This window comes from Falco rusticolus, chromosome 3, assembly GCF_015220075.1.
Source record: "Falco rusticolus isolate bFalRus1 chromosome 3, bFalRus1.pri, whole genome shotgun sequence".
In the NCBI taxonomy this organism is placed as follows: Eukaryota; Metazoa; Chordata; class Aves; order Falconiformes; family Falconidae; genus Falco; species Falco rusticolus.
The window spans coordinates 49,091,694-49,106,543 of NC_051189.1; the positions used below are offsets into that span (position 1 = coordinate 49,091,694).

At 35.2% G+C, this 14,850-nt stretch overlaps 1 protein-coding gene across 3 annotated transcripts in view; it reads right to left on the bottom strand.

The window, feature by feature from the left end:
- The window catches only part of SNTG1 (syntrophin gamma 1), a 358,445-nt gene that overhangs the window by 116,773 nt on the left and 226,822 nt on the right, over positions 1–14,850 (bottom strand). For all 3 annotated transcript variants that reach the window (XM_037381799.1, XM_037381800.1, XM_037381801.1), the window contains 2 exons: positions 2,392–2,494; positions 899–981 (listed from right to left, as the gene is read on the bottom strand). In XM_037381799.1, the coding sequence (XP_037237696.1) occupies positions 899–981; positions 2,392–2,494 (186 nt within the window). The remainder of the gene's footprint in view (positions 1–898; positions 982–2,391; positions 2,495–14,850) is intronic.

Here is a 14,850-nt window from a genome sequence, read left to right on the forward strand (position 1 = left end):
GTCAGGCTTAAAATCTGTGCTATTGACTTTTAAGTTTCTGGGCTCCTATTTAAAACATTTACCAGTAAATTGAGAAAGAACAATAAAACAAGTGGAAAATTGGAAACGGCAAAGTCTACTGAACAATGCTTATGTTTATGGTATTTTAAATATATCTGTAGTAATTATGCTGTACACCAGCTTACTTATTGGTTTGTATTTTATCTGTGTATTTTCACCTATCACAAAGCCAAATATGCAGCAAAAAACCCTTTAGAACTATAAAAAATAATGGAAATTTTACATTTCTTGGCTAAGATAAATGTTCAAAGCCCCTTGTTGTACTTCTAAGGCATCTTTTACCAAAAATCTGGTCAAACACCTGTAGCATTTCATCCTAGAGAGACTTTGTCTCATAATGCTATCATTCTTCAGTAAGATTTTAAGTCTAAATTGCTAGAAGTAAAATTCTGTCACCTTAGAAATACGCAAAAAAATGCACCTAAATTATCATTTGCCAAAATTATTAGATAACAAATCAAATAAATAAAAATGGAAAAATATTCTGAAAAAGTTTTCAACCTTTACCTTAAATAGATATATTTTCATTTGAATACTTTTAATTCCTGTGTTGTGGAAATAATCTAGAAGAAAAAACTTTCACAAAATCCTTATTGCCAAGATAAAAAAAGTATCACATCTATCAAGGCACAATCTCAGCTGGTATAATTTATTATAGTTTAATTCCCAGCCATAATACCTGGCCAGTCTTTTTGTCCTCTATGGGTTATGTTAATTAGAGCTCATCCCGTGTTGCTGTCCTTTATTACTTCCACTTATATACTTATATACTTCCCCTTAGCTATTATAGTATTATTATTATTCTGTGTAATTCCATCAAATAAATGTAAACTCTTACCGTGTTGTTGGGGTGGTAGTTGAGATGCAAACCACTGTCACATAGGGGAGAGGATGTGCCACTGCTTTGGTCACTGGGGGCACCTAATACAAGTATGAATTCATAAATAAATCTTCATTGATCTATAACGCTATAATTCAGATTTGTGTATGTATATAAGCATGTATTCCCCTCTCCCCACTAGTTTTGTCATATCTGACTTTCCTTTACTTTTTCCATTTAGCCAGTATCTCTTTTCTGGTTTGAGTGGAATGCCTTTGTAAGCTGAATGGAGGCTCAAGAAACCCTACCCTGCTGCTTTGCTTGGAAGAGTTAATAGTCTGTTTAGTAAGAAAAAAACCCCAGAGGTTTTTGGAAATTTGATAATGAAAGTGTGTACTTCCTCACTTGGTTATCACTTAAAGGAACTAGTCAGATAACACTTTTGTTACTCACTATGAAGTCTACAGTTCCAACTGTTCTTGTAACAGCTTAGGAAATTGCAGCACTGCACCTCAAAAGTAGCATGATAGGATCAACGCAAACGCATGTTTCTGTGTGTTACTCCGGGTACTCTGTGGTACCACAGCCTTTCGTAAAGGGACAAATGCACTGGGATACATTTTTATTTAAGAATATGATGTTCTAATTTTTTTCTTGTCTCAATAAAATTTAATACTTAGGCAAAAGATGAAGACAGTATTTCGACTGTATTGTATAAAATATTACGTCATGATTTAGTTCATTTAGCTCCTACTAACTTAAAATCAAAGGCTAAAGGTATTGAAACCAAAATATTATTTCTTTGTTGCTTAAAAATTGAGACATTCATTTCACCCTCTTAGGAGCAAGAAGCAGAAGGAAAGCAGCAAGGACAAAAGGCACAGGCTGACATATAAATATGCTTAGATATGCTGCAACTGTCTACAATTATGCACCCACACTTACAATTTAATATAATTAAAGGAAGACAGCTGTCTCTGTATGCCTCTCATGGGGCTAGTTTACTAAAACTCAGTTGGACTTAAACAAAATACTAATCATCCCAGAGTAATTTATTTTTAGGTAGACAGACATCTCCACCAGAGCCTCTGAATTTTAAATGGTAAAGTTAAGCCCTCTAAACATACACACACAATCTCATTTTCACATTTACAAGAAAAAATTCTTTCAGACTAAAATGTTACCTGATCCTGCCTGAAAAAATGCTTTTAAATACCCTGCATCAGGATGTGAGCTATTGTGAACTAAATGTAATTCCACTGTTTCACCTGTGACTTTGCTGACTCATACCAGCCAAATGTATGGTGATCTCTTTTTCAAGCAAAGAAGCAAATTTTTGCTTGAGGTGAATGTTACTACAGGACCTGGAATTACGAGAAGCTCATATTCAGGCAGCAACACTGAACAAAAAAGCTGCTGTCAATCACCCTCAATGCACAGTAGTTTTGGAAGCTGCAAGCATTCACGAACATTGAACTGAGTTTTCTTTTGGACAAGTAATAAAGGCTTACATGCACAATCTTCATTCAGTGGCAGTTTGAGAAAAGCAGGTGCTCTTTTCAGAAAGGAAACAGTTAGGGTCACTTCTTCCCCTGCATTGCGAAGGACCTGAACCTGAAAGAGAAATACAGACAGAACAGCTTGAAATAAATGCATGACCAAAATGTATTAGCAAACGTAAGCACCACCACACAGCTTTGACATACCAGAACATAACTCCTTAGCAATTTATTGCAATGACGTTTTTAAAAAAAAGAAAACAAGGTGTAAAGCTTGCTATATGCTTGTCTGTTGTGTTTCTAGTCACACATGCAGGTAAAGGGGCAGGAGGCGTGTCATTGGCCTCCTGTAATACCGCTGGCTTTGCACTGTGCTATTGTAAAACTTGCTCCCTGACACTGCTCAGCTGTGCACCTCCTTCTTTCAGTTCTGGCATCATCCAGCCTAGCAAGCGTGTATGTACTAATACTAATACTAATACTAATACTAATACTAATACTAATACTAATACTAATACTAATACTAATACTAATACTAATACTAATACTAAATAATAATATCAGTATAAATAATAATAATAATATAAATTGTGATATGAATAATATAAATAATTAAATGTGTGTGTATATATATATTCCTGCCCCTCCTGCCCCTCCCTGAGGTTGTATAAATTTCCAGCCAAATCAACAGCAGTAGTTTCCACAGCTGTGCCATAATTCTATGACTAAGTCTTTCCAACAGCCAGAGTTAAATTTAGCCAAAGCGCTCCAGCATGGATGAGAGACCTAATTTTCCCTACAGTCACAGAGGAAAAGTACCTATTTTAAGCTTTAAGTCTTAGATAAGCACAAGCTTCGGTTTTGCCAAAGGGAAGCTTGCATTTTGAACACAGGAATGTGTAAATCACCTATGTGACTGTGAATGCTTTTAGCCTTTCTGTACTGTCCTACAATTGCTCCTGAGACTTTTGTTCATGCCTTTAGCTTTCCTGTGGTACACCTGATAGACACCTCAAGACACACAGCAGAGAAAGGGCACTCCAAGCACCTCGCCAGAGTGGCAGAAAGGAGACACAAAAGCAACTAAGCAAAATGCTATACTTAACAGTAGAGGAATAACATTTGAAATGGTTTATAACATGAGAGCCAAGAATCATAGAGTAATAGAATGGTTTAGGTGGGAAGGGACCTTTAAAGGTCATCTAGTCCAACCGACCTACAACGAGCAGTAACACCAGGTCTGTTTCAGAGAACAGCCAGTTCCTTTTCTTCTGGCTCTGTAACATCAAAACTCTTCAAGGGTTGATTTAATTTGGGCTTACAAAGACAGGAGATTGCACCACAACTCTGAGTGACTGCACTCATACTGTGAAGAGAGCCAGCTTGTTGGGAGCAGTGTTTAGAGAGCTGCTACACAGTGACACATCAGACAAACGTTTTGAACGAGTATGTACCTGCTCCCTTTCTACTGTGTTTTCATGGTAGCTGGATAACACACAGGTAACCCTTCTGTCATGCTGCTGCTTGTGAGAAAGCCTTGTAAATAATTTATGGAGGATTGCTATTCTTTAATCTACGCCTATCAACAACTTATCCCACGGATTTAGTTACGTGCATGTATGCAGGGATGCTTTCACATGGAATCACTGCATTACGTTAACTTAAACTTAAAGCAATTCTTCAAGAAAAAAGTATGACTTTGCCTTTAAACACAGTACTTCCTACTTCACACTGGTTGCTACAGAGGAGTAACAATATGATGATGGAGTATGCGAACCAGTATCTGAAATCCATTCTAAAATTTTAGGCTCTTTACTGTTTAAAATAGCACAGTGGTTGTCAAAGCACAATTTGCAGTGTAGTGTGCACTTATATGTATGTGTGCAAATAAACACACACACACACATCACAACAATTTTCAACAACTTAATCTGCATGCCAAGAACTTCATCTGTAATGTGAACCTCTTCAATGAGGACCTCCCAGTTCTGATATACTTTATACCATACAATTCATAAGTAGTACTTCTTTCATAGAAAGATTACTTGTAATACGCAAAACAGTAGATCAAGACTCTGAAGACCTGAATTTCATCAGAGAAACCATACCATATCCTCAAACTTCACAGAAAATTAATTCTTCTCTTTTATGTAGCAGTCACGCAGTTCAGAAGAGTCATAGCCAAAGCAGATAATTACAGGAATGTATTCTCTGTTGAAATGACAGGTGTCGATAGACAAAATGCAGGAAAAATACAGCTACCCTCTGCCTTTCTAAACATATTTCTTTTTATTCAGGAATGGGAAAGAAATAAATGGAGAAGTCACAGCATTATCAACTTAAATTTGTAATGTCACCTTTCAAGATACCTAAGAATAAGTGCATATACTTTGTGAAAGAAGTTGAGACAGTAAACTCTGCCCCTGAACCCTTCTTCTTTCAAGGGTAAAACAAGCCACAAGTCTACATGATTTAATTTGTTAATAAATTGTTCTGTAAAGGCTAGAAGTTCCCATAAGTAGTCTACTATGACATTTTCCTCTAACCTCTCTCTTTCTCTCTCAAATGTCTTTATCTCATAGCATGGAGAATTTAATCTGGTACACATTTTAGTTGAAATCAACAATACTTAGTACACTGAAGTGTATTTTCCACTGTATGAAGCATATAATCCAGTAAATGACAAGATTTTGACATGCAGAAGAAAGACTAAAGAGAGAAAAAAGACTAAAAAAAACCCCCTACTAGTTAATTATTACAACAAAGAGGAGATGAGCTATTGATCCCATTTCACTTACTTTCTAGTAATTAACAAAGCCATTCTGGGAAATAAGGTTAGCTGAAGAAAATAGGATTTTTAATTAAATTTATTGTCTATTTATAGCTTTCAGTTGAAAGCTTTACTGTTATTTTAATTTTTTTTCTTTATTTTACATAAGAAATGAACAATTACTGAACTGTTTTAAACTGAGTATGCCTTATAGGATTAATTTACTTTGTGTCTTCATTCAATAGAAACACTATGCCATACCGATGTTCCTCCATGCAGAAGGAGAATGAGGTACAATAGGAAATCTACTCTTACTGAGGAATATTTTTAGTGGTATACCCATACAACATATGCCCATGGAATGGAAAATGTTCCATGATTGGAAAATTGATAACTTTAAAAAAAATGGTAACAGCCAAAAGTAATGTGACTAATTGTTATGGTGAGTTATGTCTTTGAAAAAATACACTTGAAAACTGGGAGTCAAACAGGTTGCTTGGAAGATACACCACAGTATGAATTACTAAACGAGTGGAATTCTACCAATAGTCAGAGCTACTGGCATAGTAATTATTTTTTCTCTCTTTTTCATTACCTAACATCATTTTAGCTCAAAACTTTATAGAGCTATTTTGGTAAAATGAGGACTGTGTGAATGTAAATATATTGCTTGTTTAGTATATTCAGGAAAAATAAATTTATCTGCGCAAGTATACCCATCTGGACCTGAAGAACTGGTAGCATATTCCACTAATAAAGCAGTAATGAGCTTTTACCACTAAAGTCAATTCATGAACATAGTGAAGAAAACAGTTGTCAATCATGATATAATTTTTAGATAAAGAAATGGATAGATATCTGCTCAGCCATCCTGCTCTTTTACTTCAAAGAAAGCTCTCCCACATTTATTGTATATACATTGCCAATACCTTGTCAAACACTATCATTGACAAAGTATGTGTTTGTTATTTCTGGAAGTGATAGTTTTAGAAATATTCCAGGGTTACTTTCAAACGTAAGAGAGAGGTAGGCTATCTTAATCCTTTATACATTTTTTTCACAGTTAAAGCATATTTTCTGTTTTATAAGGAAACCTTAGAGCTAGGTTGATCAGAGTAACTAACTCCAGATTTATATTTTTTTTCATTTTGTATGCAGATAAAAATGACTGAAGACTAAAAAGCTAGGGACTATTTTCTACTTCTGCAAGCACTGAAACTCTTAAGAATCTGCAGTCATTCAGAACACTTTCAAGATTTTTCTCATTTTGCAATGTCTACTTCCACATCTTGATATAATTCTGTTAAATCCCTTAAATGCCTGATATGTTAGTCCACATATTAGAAAAAGGTAGGGTTTAGTTTGGGATTTTTTTCCATTCAGGGGTAAGGTGTATTTTAAACAGCAAAAATAGAGAACTGTGGAGAACTTGATTCATTGAAGGTTGAATAGTGGCATTAAAGTAATTCCACATTTTTTATTTTTTTTTTCAGTAGACTAAAAAAGCAACAGCAGTTCACTGGAAAATGTATGCCAATTTTATTCCACCCCCACTTCTTATTCTATAGAACTATGTCTGGACCTTCCATAAAAATTTTTTACTAAGGATACTGCATACAATTGCTGATTGATCACTGATATCTGTGATGATTTCATCCCTCACGAAAAATATTCCAACATTGGGTAAAATGCAACTAACATTTATCATCTTGTTAAAATTAGATATTTACTTGGTGAGTTAATAGTCTGCAATTAACTGCTTCCTTTTAAGATACAAAGTGGCTACTTTAAGAAACAGTCTTCTATAATAACTGTACAATCAAATTACCAAAGATAATGCTAGCCAAAAATTACAGTTCTTATCAGTTCTCAAATAGAGTTAAAGCATCACCCCCACTGTGTGGAAATGGTAAAAAAAATTCAATATTAATGAAAGGTAGTTATATAAGTAAGAGATTTTTCAGTTCATTACTGCTGATAGAGAAGACATTTCTAAATTTACATCAAATAAAAAGATTTAAAACACTTGCCCTAGTATGTGAAAGAAGATAAATTGACTCAACTTCTAAAAAGTGAAAAAGAAATATATTATTGGAAGAAATAGTAATTTTGAATAAATATAGAAACATTATTTCAACAATTTTGTAAGAAAAATGCAGCAACTTCCTAAGAGAGATATATATATATATATATATATTTAATCATATATTAAGAGTTTGGTGAAGGTGAGATAAATTTGTAGTGCTAAATCCATTGAATATTTGCCTGACAAAAAATTAACTCAGTAGTAGATTTAAACGAAAGTCTAACCAGATTTTATCTCCCCATTGTAAGCCTTGGAAAAACTCCCTTTGGAAAATATGTGTGTCTATGCATTTGACCTGACCCTTTCTAAAGCACTGCATTCAAGATTGCAGATAATGTGTGATCAGGCACCATTAAAAAAATTTTGCTTATTATCTGTATCATAGAAAGGTAATAATCTGTTTTATTTCCAGAGGCTATTCAAGATGTATGGCTTTTTCCTATAAAGCACAATTTTCTAGTATTTTTGAGATCTTCTACAATGCCTTAGATTTCAGGCATATGAAATCACCTAACTAGATCAGGTTTTTATTTTAATAGTTAACAATGAATAGTAACACTTAATGTGTTGATACATATACTGTATGGCTTAAATAATGAAAAGCTATTTAGTATTGCTGTTACTACTTGACTTAGTTCTATTATTTATTTCATCTAGAGAGCAATACTGCTATTGATTTGTTGGTGTGCAGTGTCTAATGAAGTCATCCCTGTAACAGGAGGAAGCTGTGACACTGAAAACCCTTAACTCATCATCTACATTATGGCTATATATTAAATTCCTGCTGCTGTTTTAGAAAGCGCACACACACACACACATATATATATATTTATTTGATGTATAATGAGTTGATGTGAAAGAACTATGCAAACAGAAACATTAAATGTTGTCAATAAACTTTCTTATACAAAGCGTAATCTTAATACAAGTGGGATCAAGAATTAATTTACTTCTACCACAAATAACCCTACATAAAGTTCAGATATTCATGAGTAAAGTGAGAAAGTAAAAAATAACAGTTGTGCTTGACTGAACCAGTAGGTGTGTGAAATAGCAAAATTAGAAGAGCCAGTGTTTCTGGAGTAACAGTATCTATATTGCCATGAAGTTATTGTAATGGCTGCCAGGGGGATATTTGAAAAAGGGAATTTTATGGTGATGTGCGATATTACTGAATAAAATCTCTACATACTAACACTAGTCTGAATTTTTAATAATGTCTACAATGGTTTTGCCATTTAATTTTATAAAACCTTTTAAAGTCCCAGTTCAAGAAAATATTTGAGCATATGCTGAAGTCTCTCTCAATATATTCAGGAAAGCACTGAAGCATGAAGTCCTTCTGACTTCAGTAAGTATTCTTTCCTGAATAAGACTGTAATTCCCCTCTTAAATTACCAGTGAAATTTACCTATCAATGAAGTAAAAATTTGAAATAGAAGACTTATATAGCCCCCAAGATCTGTGTTCTCCTGAACTGAGGCAAATTCCACTCTTCAGTGTACTTTAAAGGAAAATTCAGTTCTGGGATGAGTACCTTGAACTATAAACATCTTGGCAGGGAAGAAAGGGGGGGAAAAAAAAAAAACAAAAGGAAAAGTAGAATATACCTAGCCATGGTGCGGTTACACAATGCAGCAGTATCAACTGCATCAGTAGATACCACAACATGCATTTTGGCACAATCACATACAGACACAAAGCTAAAAGTTTGAATGCATGCACACAACTGTCTTGAATTATGTATATTTTAAAAAATCAACTATTTTATTCAGTGAAAGCCAGGTAGATAATACAGAATATTTCCACTAAAAAACCAGCATAGTATGAGTTTTTAATTCCTGTGATCCAATATTTATTACATTATTTGTCAACAATGACAGTTAATCAATAAATATAATAGTAAAAACTATCAACATTTTTTTTTCCCCTTCAGAAGATTTCTCTTACTGTATAATGTTAGCAAACTAACCATTTTATGACAGCAGTTCCTACTCCAAGTACACTTCAGACCACATTTGACACTGTAGTGCGAGGTTTAAATTTTTTGCTGTCTGGTTCCAGAACCTTTGTTAGATATTTAGATACTCTTAATAGGCTGCAAACTAGAACTGGTAGCTTCCCAAAGAAAGCAAGAGGAAATGCAGGGCAGAACGGTGCATAGGCTGAGGATGCAGGCAGATGTGCCGTTCTATTCAGAACCCTCCTCTGCATGTACCTGGCTACTGGCCCTGTTTTAAAAAACTGCAGGGGGATGCAGTAAGATTAGTAGTTACAGCAAAGATACCCTACTGAGCCTACCACTCAGCAATTATTCTGAAAGTTGGCAGGCAGGAGTTTATGGCTTCTCGAGATGACATAGGAATTGAATCAAGGTATCACTTAAGTCACCGAATGCTCCAGCTACTAAGGCACTGTACAAAAGATCATTTCAGAGAAACATGAATAGAGACTCAGGGTTGATGTTTTTTGACAAGTCCCATCAGACTGACCACTTAGAAACAACATTATTATTGATTCCAAGTGACAGCACTCATTTAAGCTAGAATATCAGATGATTTCTCAAATGGACAACATCATACCAGTCATCTTACAGCTATATATTCAGGCTTCCTTCATTGATCTTTGCCCTACCTGTTTTCACAGGCTTATGGGCTTTAGACACAGATGTACCAGAACATGCAACCTCAAGACTCCTGTATAAAGCATTAGTAGAAAAGTGATCTGCCTTTAAAAATAGACAGATTTCATCATGTTTCAAACCTACATGCAAAGTAAGCCATTTATATTAGCCGACACTAAGAGACACACAATATTTCCTTCATAGTAAATGACTAAAATAATCAGATATAAGCAACATGAATAAGTGTAATGAGGAGGTAGGAGAAAGAGATTAATTTAGCAAATAATTTATTGGAAATATAATTAACTCACATAAAAATATCCATCAGGCAATAAAGGACAAAATATAGGTCACATAGGGGACACAGACTCCTGTCAGTTCTTTCTTCAATGCAGTTACAAGGTAAAAAGTGACATATTTACAATCAAGTTGGAAAAAAGAATCTGTTCTTAAACTATTAATCCTAACATGTGGAATGGATTAGTTACAAGTTTGTCTAAAAGATCTGATGACAGCTTTCTGGAGATTTTTAAGCCTTCTTATCCTCCATAATCAACACTGAAATGTTTAGTAATCTTTCAATCAGAATTTTTGCTTAGTTGCATGTTTATCTTTTCAAAGGTAATATAGGAGTGCCTAAGCAAAAGTTATCAGTGCTGAAGGGGGAAAAAAATATTCCTATAAGTACTTCATTTGCATTCTTCAGTCATGTACCCTAATTTTGAATTCTGATTCACTAAAGGTTGCACTTACTGGTCATCACAGTTCATATTAAATCATTAGAAGGTCATTACTCCAATACAGATACTATGAAAAGCAAGAAATTGGAACGTGTTAAAATTTTAAGTCTATCAAAACTGGGAACGCCATACCCTGGCAGTCCCTGATCATAGGTCATAGGGTAAACCATTGGTCCCTGTATTAAAAGACTTCATACCATGTTCTGAAAAATGAAAAATATGAATTGCCTACATAGATTCCAATTCTAACACATTATTTACCATGATCTATCAGTATATTCTTTAATTTATCCCAGTTGAGCTTCAGACTGTTGCTTCTAATGCAAATGTTGATTCTAATTCCAAACAATGAGGTCTTGTTAATGTTTCCCAACCTATATTCCATGGACTACTATTGGTCTGGGACTGTGGTCCATAGAATAAATAAAGACACAAAGATGCATTTATTAGCCAATACAGCTCTACAAGATATGCAGTTACTCATGACAAGAAAAAAGAACCAGAAGACTCCAACCCAAACTCTTTTCAAGTTTCAAGAGGTTTTTCAGTGTATCTATATGTACTGAGTACATGCTAGGGTTCAGAACTGCCTTTCTTCATTTTTGCATTACCTAACTCCATGTATGGCTCTACTTCTCTAGGATTACTCAGCTACACTAAGTGATCTATGTAGTTATACAGTGTTAAGAAGTTCGCTACTTCAAACTGCCACAGTTGTTCCACTTTTAGAATGTTACATATTCAGCTGCTGGACAGCTACTATCTTTTGAAATTTTGTATCCAATATGTTCCAAAACATCTGGCTAAGAGGCAAGTCCCTTAATTGTACTGAAAATGTTAGAAATCCAGGCAGAACTATTCCTAGCATGGGTGAAACTAAACAGTATTTATTTTACTTTTTTTTTTTTAAAAAAAAAAGATATGAAAGAGGAAACTTGAACTCTTTTGGACAGCACAAAACTTTAAGATAGTTTTCTAATTGTAAATTACAACTCCATGAGACTGATAAAATTACTACCATGTATATAGGTAAACTACTCAGCCCCATCCTCAGTCAAATATTATAAATCCATTAGCCTAATTCTGGTTTCAACTAGTTTTATTAACATTAATATTTCATCTTCTACCAATACTACACATTTTCATTACAATTTTATATATTTGGGTAAACATCTCCTGGTATGATAACTCAGAAATTTACAGAGGAACCAGATTTTTCTTGGGATCAATTTCATCGACATTGTCCAAATAAAATATTGACTGAAGCTTCTTTGGGAGAAATATGTGATTCCCTTAATAAACAAAATAAAACTCATACTGAAATGGAAGAAGCATTTACACCACTGTTATAATAGCATCTACTGATTTCTGCACAGCTTTGCCAGACAGTTACACAACATCCAGTGTGCGCTGGTGTGTACAGTCAGATGAACAACAGGCTATACCATCAGTCTGCAGAAGATTTTGTATTTAAGACACAAGGATTTCAGATTTCATAATAATCATAAACCAGCTGTGACAGTAGGCTGTGCTGAGATTGTGGTTGGTTTTTTTTTTCCTTTCAGCCACATATTATGGATACTATTCAAAGAAAGCTGTCAATACCTGTAGAACACTGTAGAACACTAAGCAACCTCCAGAGGCTTTGCACATTTACCTTCAAGGATCCATGATGTAAAAATTCAAAGACTTTTTTTTTCTTTTAAGCAAAATCTAGGCCATATTTTAATACACAGATAATGTGTAGAAATTTCTCCTACTAATCATGTCCTTACAACATCCTTGTGAAATCTACCTTTATTACTCATGCAAATAGTATCATTTTAGTTGGTTTTAGTCCAATATAAAGTAATAAGAATAAGCCAGAACTATAATTAATTCTCTGTTGGCTACGAAACAATTCTTGATATTGCTATTCTCTAATAAGAATTACAGACACCAAAAGATGGATAAAACCATCTTTAAATGGAAGCAGAGACGTTTAATAAGAGACATTTTCTTGAATTAAAAAAAAAAAAAGATTATTTTGGGGTATAGTGTACTATAATATACAACATACTAAATAGTCCATCACTGATTTCCCTGACACATCTTTAAGTAAGCTTTTGATTACCATCTAGTAATCTGCAAAAAGACAGATTATACTGGAATGACACTTTCTGGTGATAACAGCTGTCACAAAAACACTCAGTGCTGGATACAGGCCAGAAATTGTCATGAAATTACTAACAAACTAAATGGGAAAACCAACACAACAGGTAATAATATAATTATTTCTTATTTAGAATAGTAAGATTTTGCTTGTGGCCTGCAGGTATTATATGGCACACAGTGCACAATAATGCAGTCAGTAATCCAGAAAAAAGTAACTATAATGTATGAGCTATCCAACAGTGTATTACAATACAACAGATTCCAGCAGATAATCATAAGCTGAACTGAAGAAAAATGTTGTGCATATTTCAGCAATTAGCCAGGAAAAACTTAGAAGAATGACTTAACTACTCAGGAATCTCCATCCCCTATACAAAAGTCACATAAAACATTCAGCATAATGGAAAAGACTAAAGATATTACCCATGTTACTTGAAGAAAAATAAAAAAAACCCATCAGCTGTATTTATAGAATAAACCAAATTGTTCCATATTTATCTGCATGATTCCTAAAGTACCCAGCTACAACTGGAATAAAGATTACTAGAAATTCTTTAATGAATGTACACTTTTTAGTTTTTTTATTTTTTTTTAAAGAATGCATTGAACAAGGAGTTTCTAGAGAAATCAAAACACAATAAGGAAGCCTACAGAGGGTGGAAGCAAGGACAGGTGGCTGGGAGGAATACAGAGAAATTGTCCAAGCAGCCAGGGACAAGGTTAGCAAAGCTAAAGTCCTGATAGAATTAAACCTGGCCAGTGATGTCAAGGACAAGAAAAGCTTCAGTAGTTACATCAGCAATAATAGGAAGACTAGGGAAAATGTAGGTCCTCTCTAGAAGGAAACAGGAGACCTGTTCACCTGGGACATGTAGAAGGCTGAGGTACTCAACAACTTTTGTGCCTTGGTCTTGACCAGCAAGTGCTCCAGCCATACCACCAAAGTTTCAGAAGGCAAAGGCAGGGACTGGGAGAATGAACTACCTGTTGTACTAGAAGATCAGATTTGAGACCATCTGAGGAAAGTGCACAAGTCCATGGGACCTAATGAAATGCATCTGCAGGTCCTGAGGGAACTGGTGGATGAAGTTGCTAAGCCACTATTAAACATATTTGAGAAATCATGGCACTCCAGTGAAGTTCCCAATGACTGAAAATGGGGAAACACAACTCCCATTTTAAAAAATGGAAATAAAGGAGACCTGGGAAACTACAGGCCTGTCAATCTCACCTCTATGCTTGGCAAGATCATGGAGCAGATCCTCCTGGAAATAATGCTGAGGCACATGGAAAATGAGGAAGTGATTGCTGAACAGCCAACATGGCTTCACTAACGGCAAATCATGCCTGAGAAATCTGGTGGCCTTCTACGATGGGATTATAGTGTCAGTGGATGAGGGAAGAGCAACTGATGTCATCTACCCAGATTTGTGCAAAGAGTTTGACACCTTCCTGCACCTTGTATCTAAACTGAAGAGACATGAAAAACATGCAGCTGTTGGAGGGAATCCAGAGGAGGGCCACAAAGATGATCAGAGGGCTGGAGCAACTCCCCTGTGAAGACAGGCTGAGAGAGTTGGGGTTGTTCAGCCTGGAGAAGAGAAGGCTCTGGGAAGGCCTTATAGGAGCCTTCCAGTGCCTAAAGAGGGCCTGCAAGGAAGCTGGAGAGGGACTTTTTAAAAGGGCCTCTACTTGATAGAAGAAGCGGAAATTGCTTTAAACCGAAAGAGGGTAGATTTAGATTAGATATTAGGAAGAAATTCTTTACTGTGAGGGTGGCAAGAAACTGGACCAGGTTGCTCAGGGAAGTTGTTGATGCCTCATCCCTGGAGGTGTTGAAGGCCAGGTTGGATGGAGCTTTGAGCAACCTGGTCCAGTGGAAGGTGTCCCTGCCCATGGCAGGGGGAGTGAAACATGACCTTTAAGGTCCCTTCCAACCCAAACCATTCTATGATTCTATGATTATGCTAAAGCCAGAAGCTTCAGATAGAATACAAGCTTTTGCTTTTTCAGCAGTTTTTGTTTGTTTGTTTGTTTGTTTGTTTGTTTAAATAAGGTAAAAAATCAGCGAAGGTGGAAGTGGAAATGTTTTTTTCTA